This window comes from Octopus bimaculoides, chromosome 21 (assembly GCF_046866305.1).
Source record: "Octopus bimaculoides isolate indiv1 chromosome 21, ASM4686630v1, whole genome shotgun sequence".
NCBI classification, from domain to species: Eukaryota; Metazoa; Mollusca; class Cephalopoda; order Octopoda; family Octopodidae; genus Octopus; species Octopus bimaculoides.
In genome coordinates, this window is record NC_142948.1 from 35,667,237 (window position 1) to 35,683,558 (window position 16,322).

General features: G+C 40.0%; 1 protein-coding gene across 2 annotated transcripts in view; it reads right to left on the reverse strand.

Annotated features, from left to right (window-relative positions):
* Positions 1-16,322, reverse strand: part of LOC106872142 (NADPH oxidase 4) — an 86,395-nt gene that overhangs the window by 20,130 nt on the left and 49,943 nt on the right. For both annotated transcript variants that reach the window (XR_016237798.1, XM_089339100.1), the window contains exons 2-4: positions 2,236-2,331; positions 1,102-1,215; positions 71-155 (exon numbers count right to left, since the gene is read on the reverse strand). Coding sequence is in view for 1 of the 2 variants with exons in the window: in XM_089339100.1 (XP_089195226.1) it covers positions 71-155; positions 1,102-1,215; positions 2,236-2,331 (295 nt within the window). In the remaining variant the exon portion in view is untranslated. The remainder of the gene's footprint in view (positions 1-70; positions 156-1,101; positions 1,216-2,235; positions 2,332-16,322) is intronic.

Genomic DNA, 16,322 nt, shown 5'->3' on the forward strand with positions numbered 1-16,322 from the left:
CAAAGCGAGTTTCTTAACCACACAGCCCACCTTGATCGGAAGCTTAACAAAGTATGGAGCTGAGTCTTACCTGAAGAAAGAACTATAGCATAGGCGCACGCTATATGGAAGCCTTTACACGAATCTATGATCACTCGCATCGTGTACATACTCATCTGGAAGAGAGAAAAGAAAAAAAGAAAACCAGTTTTACGTCATGAGTATATATTAGCGACAAAGGCAACATTAATACTGCAAAGTAATATTTAACGGCATTTAAACGCGTTCGAGGCTCTGACAATTCTACCAATCAATGCCGAGCAAGAAATGGTGGTGGAGTGTATTCATGCATCGAAGAGCTCTCAGTTCTTCGTGTCTGTGCGTCCGTTTCGACAACAAGAATATGAATTCTGATCGTGTGTGTGTGTGTTGAAACGGCACTTTTCGTCGATGAATGAGAACTTACTACGTGTTGGACATAAGGCTAATATTAACAAAATTCCGTTTTTACGACTTGAGTTTCACGTTACAGCGATCGTCAGGCAAGAACTGCTATAACTCAGTATATCTGTTTGTTTTTCCTTTACTCAGCAGTGCGGACTGTTTTTTATTTTTTTTATTTATTCATGTCGCTTGATCGATTAATCTTTCTTGCATTTTTTTAACCACTAAACATTGTCTGCAACTTAGTTACTAATATTGTATTTTGTTTCATGAGAGGTACATGTCCAGTATTGGTGGCGTGAAACGTGAGTCGCAAAAAAGAACTCAGAATATATGTGTTTGTTTGTATTATATATGTGTATATATGTGTTTGTGTGTCTTACACGCACAGACTTAGCATGTACGTATGTGCATGCGTGCATGCAGAGAAAGGTGTAAAACACTCATGTCATGCTTTAATTTCCCTTCTGTCAACTTTATCCGAAACATTAGATACTCTACTCCCCACAGGAATATCACTGTACTCTTTCGGTCACTTTTTACAAATTATGCAAGTCTTACCGACACAGACCACCACCAGTCTTCTTAGATTCTGTTCAATCTGTCAGATTGATTAACGTATGATTGGTTGAACGTTTTGGATTTTTTTTTTTTTTAAAGGAAGGAATCTCTACTAACCTTTCTTAGTATGCCACGTAAGGAAGTAACTACGACTCGACACATGGGTAGAAGAACCAATCCACAATTGAGATTTATCACAGACGCTGACCCACGTGAGATGCACAGCGATGACTAAAATGGAAGAAACAGAAGGTAAGGCAGCGGTAGGTTTCAATTCTAGTAAACATCGTATCTTCAGCAACCATCACATCCACCACTGCAGTACTGCAGCCGCCAAAACAATGCTGCATATAACACCAGACCAGTACAGCAACAATGATACCACTATATCTACCACCACCTCAACACTGCAGCGATCCCGCAACATCACGATCACTACTGCAATAACCAGCTCACTTCAACAACAATCGCAACACCACCATTTATATCTGTATTACAACACCCTAGCATACCACTAGCATACCACTACAACCATGGCTGAATACTCCGTCGGTTACGACGATGAGTGTTCCAGTTACTTCAGTCAACAGAACAGTCTTCTCATGAAATTAACGTGCAAGTAGCTGAGTACTCCACAGACACACGTCATACCCTTAACGTAGTTCTCGGGGAGATTCAGTGTGACACAGAATCTGACAAGGCTGGCCCTTTGAATTACTGGTACAACTCATTTTTGCCACATGAGTGGACTGGAACAGCGTGAAATAAAGTGTCTTGCTCAAGGACAAAACACACCACCAGGAATCGAACTCTCGACCATACGATCATGAGCCGAATCCACTAACAACTAAGCCATGTGCTATCACACTACAACCATCACCATACTATGATACTCCTATGTATACCACTACAACTTTAAACACATCACTGCAACAACCACCTCACCACTATATACACTACCACACTACTACAATCACCAACACACCGCTACAGCCTTCACTACAACACTACCATAGATACGTGTGTGTGTCTGTGTCTGTGCTTATCCCCCACCACCGCTTGACAACCAGTAGAATAAGTACTAGGTTTTCTTGTTGTTTTTAAGTACACTACCACTGCAACTATCGCCATACTACCACACTATATGCACTTTTTCAACAACCATACCACTTAATATACAACTATCACGCAGTACTGTTGCAGCCCCTGGCATCCCCATTAATGGAAACGATATAAAATGGCTTTACTCACCCCTAACATCTGGTGTACGTAGTAGAACCGTGGCTCATATTTGTAACGGTTGAACGTTCGATAAAACAGCAACACACAGATAAACGCCCATAGGATCTGTTGGAGAGAGAGAGAGAGAGAAAATAAAGAAATAAGTAGATTCATAATCTGAACATGTGTGTGTATGTATTATTTAGCCTGCTTCAAGATCTTACAGCTGTTTCCGCTACAGGAAGCAGTGCACTAAGAACTGAGCGCTTGTGTATCACCTATATGGAACTTAAACTACACCCACCTCACCAGCTTAGAAGGAGGGGATCCTACAAATATACTAAGCATCGAACTTTTTTCTCTAACTTTTAAATAGGAATAATAAAAGAATTTAACAATTCTAAACAGGATTTTTAAAGCAAAAAAAATATTATTTTCTACTCTAGGCACAAGACCCGAAATTTTGGGGGAGAGGGCCAGTCGATTAGATCGGCCCCAGTACGCAACTGGTACTTAATTTATTGACCCCGAATGGATGAAAGGCAAAGTCAACCTCGGCGGAATTTGAACTCAGAACGTAAAGACGGACGAAATACCGATAAGCATTTCGCCCGGCGCGCTAACGACTCGGCCAGCTCGCTGCTTGAAAAGAAAATAAATGTACTGAGAATAGCCAAAAACGATAGTGGTACCACCTGTGGAGGAAAAAAAGATTAGGTTCCATGATAGATCACTGACTAGAAATATTTGGTAAGTGGGTGGCTGGTATTTCCGACGTTGAATTAACCAATTCTTTTTTTAAATTTATTTTTACTAAATTGTTCATTCATAAGCAAAATAAATATACAATATCCATCCATTAATAGAAAAAAGTTAGCGTGTTTACTGTCGCCATCTGTCCCGATATTTCGATAACAATGACGTTCTTTATTCTCATAATGATTTCTTTATTCTCCACAGAGACCAAGGACGGTGCAGTACAATACAATACGATATGATATGATGAAAGATTACACGAAGGCGTGTAAACAGTAAAATAACAAAAGCAATGAAACAAAAGATCCAGACAAAAATAATTCAAACAAGAAAAAATTCAAACATGAAAAGAAAAATTCCCCAAGAGCGGAGAGACATCCGAGACCTGCTAGTGAAACCCCCACCAAATCACGAACACCCAGGCCACTAGGGCAACTGCCCTCTCCACCCTCGCTTCTCTCAATCTGCAGTCGCAAGCAGGCCCGTTTACCCAGCTCACCACAAATTGAATGGAAGATAGAAAAGAGAAGTGGGGGAAATACTAATACATTACCGGATCTCCTATCCGACTTCCAGAAATCCGAATATACTATACAATACCATGCAATATACTGTACGCTGTACTGAATAAGAAGAGCGTTTTTGAAATTGGACAGTTTGTATACGATGTGCTAAAAATTGTTTTGGTCTTTGTCTTTTTTAAGCGAATCGATAATGATTAAAGACATTCTGCTTTAGAATTGTATTAATTTGTACCTGTAACTGTTAAATAAAATCATGTTCTTATGTTCGTTCAATTTTCATTTTATAAAATTTTGAGCTGTAATATACATCTTACGGATGCTCTGAGATGCACCGTCAGTGATGCTTCTAGTCTCAGAGGGTTTCTGTTTTTTCAACATCAGAACCCCTTGCCCATTTGACCCCGTCGGGGTTGATCATGTTCCAGCCTGCATCCCCATAGCATCAAACCATTGGTCTGCTTTTTTTTAAATCCAAATCCATACAGTGGTCTTCCCGTACGCACATACATCCGAACGTACAAACGCTCGAACGAAATAACATGCGTACGTATGAACGAACGGGCGAAGGAAATGAAGGAAGGAAAGTACGAACGACCGAAAGAACGAACGAACGTACGACTGAACGAACAAATGAACAAACGTACGTAGGTACAAACGAAAGAACGATCGACCGAACGATCGAAGGAACGAACGTAATTACATACGTATATACGAACGTAATTACGTACGTACGTAATTACGTACATACGTACGAACGTAATTACGTACGTACGTAGGAACGTAATTACGTACGTACGAACGTAATTACGTACGTACGAACGAAGGTAATTACGTACATACGTACGAAAGAACGAACGAACGTACGAATGAATGTAAAAATGAACGAATGCAAGTACGTACGTACGTACGAACGAACGAACGATCGAACAAACGAACGAAAGAACGAACGTAATTACGTACATAAGTACGATAGAACGAACGAACGTACGTACGTTCGTTCGATCGTAAGTACGTTCGTTCGGTCGTTTGTACGCATGTACCTTCGTCCGTTCGTACATAACTACGTACATACGGAATTACGTTCGAACGTACGTACGTAATTACAGTCGTACGTAATTACATTCGTACGTACGTAATTACGTTCGTACGTACGTAATTACGTTCGTACATACATACGTAATTACGTTCGTTCGTACGTATGTTCGTTCCTTTGTACTTTAGTTCGTTGTTTATTTAATTCATTAGTTCGCTCCTTCGTTCGTACCTACATACGGAATTACGTTCGTTCGTTGTTTATTTAATTCATTCGTTCGTTCGTTCGTTCGTACGTACGTAATTACGTTCGTTCGTACGTACGTGTTTAATTACGTTCGTACGTACGTAATTACATTCGTACGTACGTACATAATTACGTTCGTACGTACGTACGGAATTACGTTCGTTCGTAAGTAAGTAATTACGTTCGTTCGTACGTAAGGAATTACGTTCGTTCGTTCGTTCGTACGTACGTTTGTTCGTATGTACGTTCGTTCTTTTGTACCTTAGTTCGTTGTTTATTTAATTCATTCATTCGTTCGTTCGTTCGTTTGTACGCACCTACTTCGTCCGTTCTTACATACGTACGTAACAACGTATGTACATAATTACATTACTACGTACGTAATTACGTTCGTACATACGTACGTAACTACGTTCGTTTGTACGTACGATCGTTCGTATGTACGTGTTCGAAGGTACGTGCGTTCTTACGTACGTTTGTTCGTACGTACGCTCGTTCTTTTGTACCTTAGTTCGTTGTTTATTTAATTCATTCGTTCGTTCGGTCGTTCGTACGTACGTAATTAGGTTTCTTCGTACGTACGTTCGTTCTTTTGTACCTTAGTTCGTTGTTTATTTAATTCATTCATTCGTTCGTTCGTACGTACGTACGTAGTTACATTCGTAAGTACGTAATTACATTCGAACGTACGTACATAATTACGTTTGTTCGTACGTACGTAATTACGTTCGTTCGTACGTACATTCGTTCGTACGTACGTAATTACATTCGTACATACGTAATTACGTACGTACGTACGAACGAGCGAACGAACGAATGAATTAAATAAACAAGGAACTAAGGTACAAAAGAACGAACGTACGTACGAACAAACGTACGTAAAAACGAACATACGTACGAACAAACGAACGTAATGACGAACGTATTTCCGTATGTACGTACGAACGAAGGAGCGAACAAATGAATTAAATAAACAACGAACTAAGGTACAAAAGAACGGACGTACGTACGAAAAAACGAACATACGAACGAACGTACTTACGAACGTACGTAATTACGTAGGTATGTACGAACGTACTTACGTACGTACGAACGAACGAACGTAATTACGTACGCGCGTACGAATGTAATTACGTACGTACGTACGAACGTAATTGAACACGTACGTATGTACAAACGAACGAACGAACGAATGAATTAAATAAAGAACGAACTAAGGTAAAAAAGAATGAACGTTCGTACGTACAAACGTACTTATGATCGAACGAACGTACGTACGAACGAACGTACGTACGAACGAACGCACGAACGTAGTTACGTACGTACGAACGTAATTACGTATGTACGAATGTAATTACGTACGTACGAACGTAATTACACACGTACGTACGAACGAACGTAATTACGTCCGTACGAACGAACGAATGAATTAAAGAAACAACGAACTAAGATACAAAAGAAAGAACGTACGTACGAACAAACGTACGTACGAACGAACGAACGTACGAACGAACAAACGTACGATCGAACGAACGTACGTAATTACGTACGCCGCGTACGAATGTAATTACGTAGGTACGAATGTAATTATGTCCATACGTCCGAACGTAATTACGAACTAACGAACGAACGAACGAATGAATTAAAGAAACAACGAACTAAGATACAAAAGAACGAACGTACGTACGAACAAACGTTCGTACGAATGAACGAACGTACGAACGAACGAACGTACGAATGTAATTACGTACGTACGTACGAACGTAATTAAGCACATACGTACAAACGAACGAACGAACGAAAGAATTAAATAAAGAACGAACGTACGTACGAACAAACGTACGTAAGATCAAACGTACGTACGAAAGAACGTAATTACGTACATACGAAAGAACGTAATTCCGTACGTACGTACGTACGAACGAATGTACGTACGAACGAACGAACGTAATTAGGTACGTACGAACAAACGTAATTATGTACGTACGTACGAACGAACGAAAGAATGAATTAAATAAACAACGAACTAAGGTACAAAAGAACGAACGTACGTACGAACAAACCTAATTATGTACGTACGTACCAACGACCGAACGAACGAATGAATTAAATAAACAAGGAACTAAGGTACAAAAGAACGAACGTACGTACGATCAAACGTACGTAAAAACGAACTTACGTACGAACGAACGAACGAACGTAATTACGAACGTATTTCCGTATGTACGTACGAACGAAGGAGCGAACGAATGAATTAAATAAACAACGAACTAAGGTAGAAAAGAACGGACGTACGTACGAAAAAACGAACATACGAACGAACGTACTTACGAACGTACGTAATTACGTAGGTATGTACGAACGTACTTACGTACGTACGAACGAACGAACGTAATTACGTACGCGCGTACGAATGTAATTACGTACGTACGTACGAACGTAATTGAACACGTACGTATGTACAAACGAACGAACGAACGAATGAATTAAATAAAGAACGAACTAAGGTAAAAAAGAATGAACGTTCGTACGTACAAACGTACTTATGATCGAACGAACGTACGTACGAACGAACGAACGTAGTTACGTACGTACGAACGTAATTACGTATGTACGAATGTAATTACGTACGTACGAACGTAATTACACACGTACGTACGAACGAACGTAATTACGTCCGTACGAACGAACGAATGAATTAAAGAAACAACGAACTAAGATACAAAAGAAAGAACGTACGTACGAACAAACGTACGTACGAACGAACGAACGTACGAACGAACAAACGTACGATCGAACGAACGTACGTAATTACGTACGCCGCGTACGAATGTAATTACGTAGGTACGAATGTAATTATGTCCATACGTCCGAACGTAATTACGAACTAACGAACGAACGAACGAATGAATTAAAGAAACAACGAACTAAGATACAAAAGAACGAACGTACGTACGAACAAACGTTCGTACGAATGAACGAACGTACGAACGAACGAACGTACGAATGTAATTACGTACGTACGTACGAACGTAATTAAGCACATACGTACAAACGAACGAACGAACGAAAGAATTAAATAAAGAACGAACTAAGTTACAAAAGAACGAACGTACGTACGAACAAACGTACGTAAGATCAAACGTACGTACGAAACAACGTAATTACGTACATACGAAAGAACGTAATTCCGTACGTACGTACGTACGAACGAATGTACGTACGAACGAACGAACGTAATTACGTACGTACGAACAAACGTAATTATGTACGTACGTACGAATGTAATTACGTACGTACGTACGAACGAAGGAGCGAACAAATGAATTAAATAAACAACGAACTAAGGTACAAAAGAACGAACGTACGTACGAACAAACCTAATTATGTACGTACGTACCAACGACCGAACGAACGAATGAATTAAATAAACAAGGAACTAAGGTACAAAAGAACGAACGTACGTACGATCAAACGTACGTAAAAACGAACTTACGTACGAACGAACGAACGAACGTAATTACGAACGTATTTCCGTATGTACGTACGAACGAAGGAGCGAACGAATGAATTAAATAAACAACGATCTAAGGTACAAAAGAACGGACGTACGTACGAAAAAACGAACATACGAACGAACGTACGTAATTACGTACGTATGTACGAAAGTAATTACGTACGTACGAACGAACGAACGTAATTACGTACGCGCGTACGAATGTAATGACGTACGTACGAATGTAATTACGTACGTACGAACGTAATTACGTACGTACGTTCGAACGTAATTACGTATATACGGAGTTACGTACGTATATACGAACGGACGAAGGTACGTGCGTACAAACGAACGAACGAACGTACTTACGATCGAACGAATGTACGTACGAACGAACAAACGTAATTACGTACGTACGAACGAACGAACGAACCAACGAACGAAAGAATTAAATAAACAACGAACTAAGGTACAAAAGAACGAACGTACGTACGAAGAAACGTACGTACGAACGAACGTAAGTACGAACGAACGTAATTACGCACACACGAACGTCATTACGTAAGTACGTTCGAATGTAATTACGTATGTACGAACGGACGAAAGTACGTGCGTACGAACGAACGAACGTACTTACGAGCGAACGAACGTACGTACAAACGAACGAACGTAATTACGTACGTACGAACGTACGTACGAACGTAAACACGTGCGTACGAACGAACGTAATTACATACGTACGTACAAACGAACGAACGAACGAATGAATTAAATAAAGAACTAATGTACAAAAGAACGAACGTTCGTACGTACAAACGTACTTATGATCGAACGAACGTACGTACGAACAAACGAACGTAGTTACGTACGTACGAACGTAATTACGTATGTACGAATGTAATTACGTACGTACGAACGTAATTACGCACGTACGTACGAACGAACAAACGAATGAATTAAAGAAACAACGAACTAAGATACAAAAGAACGAACGTACGTACGAACGAACGAACGTACGAACGAACGAACGTACCTACGAACGAACGAACGTAATTACGTACGTGCGTACGAATGTAATTACGTAGGTACGAACGTAATTACGTAAGTACGAACGAACGAACGAATGAATTAAAGAAGCAACGAAGTAAGATACAAAAGAACGAACGTACGTACGAACAAACGTACGTACGAACGAACGAACGTACGAACGAACGTACGTGGGTACGAATGTAATTACGTACTTACGAATGTAATTACGTACGTACGAAGGTAATCACGTACGTACGTACGAACGTAATTAAACACGTACGTACGAACGAACGAACGTACGTACGATCAAACGTACGTAAAAACGAACTTACGTACGAACGAACGAACGTAATAACGAACGTATTTCCGTATGTACGTACGAACGAAGGAGCGAACGAATGAATTAAATAAACAACGATCTAAGGTACAAAAGAACGGACGTACGTACGAAAAAACGAAAATACAAACGAACGTACGTAATTACGTACGTATGTACGAACGTAATTACGTACGTACGAACGAACGAACGTAATTACGTACGCGCGTACGAATGTAATGACGTACGTACGAATGTAATTACGTACGTACGAACGTAATTACGTACGTACGTTCGAACGTAATTACGTACATACGGAGTTACGTACGTATGTACGAACGGAAGAAGGTACATGCGTACAAACGAACGAACGAACGTACTTACGATCGAACGAATGTACGTACGAACGAACAAACGTAATTACGTACGTACGAACGAACGAACGAACCAACGAACGAAAGAATTAAATAAACAACGAACTAAGGTACAAAAGAACGAACGTACGTACGAACAAACGTACGTACGAACGAACGAACGTAATTACGTACGTACGAACGAACGTAATTCCGTACGTACGTACTAATGAACGAACGAACGAATGAATTAAATAAACAACGAACTAAGGTACAAAAGAACGAATGTACGTACGAAGAAACGTACGTACGAACGAACGTAAGTACGAACGAACGTAATTACGCACGTACGAACGTAATTACGTAAGTACGTTCGAATGTAATCACGTATGTACGAACGGACGAAAGTACGTGCGTACGAATGAACGAACGTACTTACGAGCGAAAGAACGTACGTACAAACGAACGAACGTAATTACGTACGTACGAACGTAATTAAACACGTGCGTACGAACGAACGTAATTACATACGTACGTACAAACGAACGAACGAACGAATGAATTAAATAAAGAACTAAGGTACAAAAGAACGAACGTTCGTACGTACAAACGTACTTATGATCGAACGAACGTACGTACGAACAAACGAACGTAGTTACGTACGTACGAACGTAATTACGTATGTACGAATGTAATTGCGTACGTACGAACGTAATTACGCACGTACGTACGAACGAACAAACGAATGAATTAAAGAAACAACGAACTAAGATACAAAAGAACGAACGTACGTACGAACAAACGTACGTACGAACGAACGAACGTACGAACGAACGAACGTACCTACGAACGAACGAACGTAATTACGTACGTGCGTACGAATGTAATTACGTAGGTACGAACGTAATTACGTAAGTACGAACGAACGAACGAATGAATTAAAGAAGCAACGAAGTAAGATACAAAAGAACGAACGTACGTACGAACAAACGTACGTACGAAAGAACGAACGTACGAACGAACGTACGAACGAACGTACGTGGGTACGAATGTAATTACGTACTTACGAATGTAATTACGTACGTACGAAGGTAATCACGTACGTACGTACGAACGTAATTAAACACGTACGTACGAACGTAATTAAACACGTACGTACGAACGAACGAACGTACGTACGATCAAACGTACGTAAAAACGAACTTACGTACGAACGAACGAACGTAATAACGAACGTATTTCCGTATGTACGTACGAACGAAGGAGCGAACGAATGAATTAAATAAACAACGATCTAAGGTACAAAAGAACGGACGTACGTACGAAAAAACGAAAATACGAACGAACGTACGTAATTACGTACGTATGTACGAACGTAATTACGTACGCGCGTACGAATGTAATGACGTACGTACGAATGTAATTACGTACGTACGAACGTAATTACGTACGTACGAACGAACGTAAGTACGAACGAACGTAATTACGCACGTACGAACGTAATTACGTAAGTACGTTCGAATGTAATCACGTATGTACGAACGGACGAAAGTACGTGCGTACGAACGAACGAACGTACTTACGAGCGAAAGAACGTACGTACAAACGAACGAACGTAATTACGTACGTACGAACGTAATTAAACACGTGCGTACGAACGAACGTAATTACATACGTACGTACAAACGAACGAACGAACGAATGAATTAAATAAAGAACTAAGGTACAAAAGAACGAACGTTCGTACGTACAAACGTACTTATGATCGAACGAACGTACGTACGAACAAACGAACGTAGTTACGTACGAACGAACGTAATTACGTATGTACGAACGAACAAACGAATGAATTAAAGAAACAACGAACTAAGATACAAAAGAACGAACGTACGTACGAACAAACGTACGTACGAACGAACGAACGTACGAAAGAACGAACGTAATTACGTACGTGCGTACGAATGTAATTAAGTACGTACGAATGTAATTACGTACATACGTACGAACGTATTTACGTACTAACGAACGTAATTACGTAAGTACGAACGAACGAACGAATGAATTAAAGAAGCAACGAAGTAAGATACAAAAGAACGAACGTACGTACGAACAAACGTACGTACGAACGAACGAACGTACGAACGAACGTACGTGCGAACGAACGAACGTACGTACGAACGAACGAACGTAATTACGTACGTCCGTACGAATGTAATTACGTACTTACGAATGTAATTACGTACGTACGAATGTAATCACGTACGTACGTACGAACGTAATTAAACACGTACGTACGAACGTAATTAAACACGTACGTACGAACGAACGAACGTAATTACGTACGTACGTACAACCGAACGAACGCACGAATGAATTAAATAAACAACGATCTAAGGTACAAAAGAACGGACGTACGTACGAAAAAACGAACATACGAACGAACGTACGTAATTACGTACGTATGTACGAAAGAAATTACGTACGTACGAACGAACGAACGTAATCACGTACGCGCGTACGAATGTAATGACGTACGTACGAATGTAATTACGTACAAACGAACGTAATTACGCACGTACGAACGTAATTACGTAAGTACGTTCGAATGTAATCACGTATGTACGAACGGACGAAAGTACGTGCGTACGAACGAACGAACGTACTTACGAGCGAAAGAACGTACGTACAAACGAACGAACGTAATTACGTACGTACGAACGTAATTAAACACGTGCGTACGAACGAACGTAATTACATACGTACGTACAAACGAACGAACGAACGAATGAATTAAATAAAGAACTAAGGTACAAAAGAACGAACGTTCGTACGTACAAACGTACTTATGATCGAACGAACGTACGTACGAACAAACGAACGTAGTTACGTACGTACGAACGTAATTACGTATGTACGAATGTAATTACGTACGTACGAACGTAATTACGCACGTACGTACGAACGAACGTAATTACGTACGTACGAACGAACAAACGAATGAATTAAAGAAACAACGAACTAAGATACAAAAGAACGAACGAACGTACGAACAAACGTACGTACGAACGAACGAACGAACGTACGAACGAACGAACGTAATTACGTACGTGCGTACGAATGTAATTACGTACGTACGAATGTAATTACGTACATACGTACGAACGTATTTACGTACTAACGAACGTAATTACGTACGTACGAACGAACGAACGAATGAATTAAAGAAGCAACGAAGTAAGATACAAAAGAACGAACGTACGTACGAACAAACGTACGTACGAACGAACGAACGTACGAACGAACTACGTACGAACGAACGAACGTAATTACGTACGTGCGTACGAATGTAATTACGTACTTACGAATGTAATTACGTACGTACGAATGTAATCACGTACGTACGTACGAACGTAATTAAACACGTACGTACGAACGAACGAACGTAATTACGTACGTACGTACAACCGAACGAACGCACGAATGAATTAAATAAACAACGATCTAAGGTACAAAAGAACGGACGTACGTACGAAAAAACGAACATACGAACGAACGTACGTATGTACGAAAGAAATTACGTACGTACAAACGAACGAACGTAATTACGTACGCGCGTACGAATGTAATGACGTATGTACGAATGTAATTACGTACGTACGAACGTAATTACGTACGTACGTTCGAACGTAATTACGTACATACGGAGTTACGTACGTATGTACGAACGGACGAAGGTACGTGCGTACAAACGAACGAACGAACGTACTTACGATCGAACGAATGTACGTACGAACGAACAAACGTAATTACGTACGTACGAACGAACGAACGAACCAACGAACGAAAGAATTAAATAAACAACGAACTAAGGTACAAAAGAACGAACGTACGTACGAAGAAACGTACGTCCGAACGAACGTAAGTACGAACGAACGTAATTACGCACGCACGAACGTAATTACGTAAGTACGTTCGAATGTAATTACGTATGTACGAACGGACGAAAGTACGTGCGTACGAACGAACGAACGTACTTACGAGCGAACGAACGTACGTACAAACGAACGAACGTAATTACGTACGTACGAAAGTACGTACGAACGTAAACACGTGCGTACAAACGAACGTAATACATACGTACGTACAAACGAACGAACGAATGAATTAAATAAAGAACTAAGGTACAAAAGAACGAACGTTCGTACGTACAAACGTACTTATGATCGAACGAACGTACGTACGAACAAACGAACGTAGTTACGTACGTACGAACGTAATTACGTATGTACGAATGTAATTACGTACGTACGAACGTAATTACGCACGTACGTACGAACGAACAAACGAATGAATTAAAGAAACAACGAACTAAGATACAAAAGAACGAACGTACGTACGAACAAACGTACGTACGAACGAACGAACGTACGAACGAACGAACGTACCTACGAACGAACGAACGTAATTACGTACGTGCGTACGAATGTAATTACGTAGGTACGAACGTAATTACGTAAGTACGAACGAACGAACGAATGAATTAAAGAAGCAACGAAGATACAAAAGAACGAACGTACGTACGAACAAACGTACGTACGAACGAACGAACGCACGAACGAACGTACGTGGGTACGAATGTAATTACGTACTTACGAATGTAATTACGTACGTACGAACGTAATTAAACACGTACGTACGAACGAACGAACGAACGTACGTACGATCAAACGTACGTAAAAACGAACTTACGTACGAACGAACGAACGTAATAACGAACGTATTTCCGTATGTACGTACGAACGAAGGAGCGAACGAATGAATTAAATAAACAACGATCTAAGGTACAAAAGAACGGACGTACGTACGAAAAAACGAAAATACGAACGAACGTACGTAATTACGTACGTATGTACGAACGTAATTACGTACGTACGAACGAACAAACGTAATTACGTACGTACGAACGAACGAACGAACCAACGAACGAAAGAATTAAATAAACAACGAACTAAGGTACAAAAGAACGAACGTACGTACGAACAAACGTACGTACGAACGAACGAACGTAATTACGTACGTACGAACGAACGTAATTCCGTAGGTACGTACTACTGAACGAACAAACGAATGAATTAAATAAACAACGAACTAAGGTACAAAAGAACGAACGTACGTACGAAGAAACGTACGTACGAACGAACGTAAGTACGAACGAACGTAATTACGCACGTACGAACGTAATTACGTAAGTACGTTCGAATGTAATCACGTATGTACGAACGGACGAAAGTACGTGCGTACGAACGAACGAACGTACTTACGAGCGAAAGAACGTACGTACAAACGAACGAACGTAATTACGTACGTACGAACGTAATTAAACACGTGCGTACGAACGAACGTAATTACATACGTACGTACAAACGAACGAACGAACGAATGAATTAAATAAAGAACTAAGGTACAAAAGAACGAACGTTCGTACGTACAAACGTACTTATGATCGAACGAACGTACGTACGAACAAACGAACGTAGTTACGTACGTACGAACGTAATTACGTATGTACGAATGTAATTACGTACGTACGAACGTAATTACGCACGTACGTACGAACGAACGTAATTACGTACATACGAACGAACAAACGAATGAATTAAAGAAACAACGAACTAAGATACAAAAGAACGAACGTACGTACGAACAAACGTACGTACGAACGAACGAACGTACGAACGAACGTAATTACGTAAGTACGAACGAACGAACGAATGAATTAAAGAAGCAACGAAGTAAGATACAAAAGAACGAACGTACGTACGAACAATCGTACGTACGAACGAACGTGCGTACGAATGTAATTACGTACTTACGAATGTAATTACGTACGTACGAATGTAATCACGTACGTACGTACGAACGTAATTAAACACGTACGTACGAACGTAATTAAACACGTACGTACGAACGAACGAACGTAATTACGTACGTACGTACAAGCGAACGAACGCACGAATGAATTAAATAAAGAACGAACTAAGGTACAAAACAACGAACGTACGTACAAACAAACGTACGTAAGATCGAACGTACGTACGAACGTTCGTCATTACGTTCGTTTGTTCGTACGTATGTTCGTTTTTACGTACGTTTGTTCGTACGTACGTTCGTTCTTTTGTACCTTAGTTCCTTGTTTATTTAATTCATTCGTTCGTTCGGTCGTTCGTACGTACGTACGTAATTAGGTTTGTTCGTACGCACGTTCGTTCTTTTGTACCTTAGTTCGTTGTTTATTTAATTCATTCGTTCGTTCGTTCGTACGTACGTACGTAATTACATTCGTACTTACGTAATTACATTC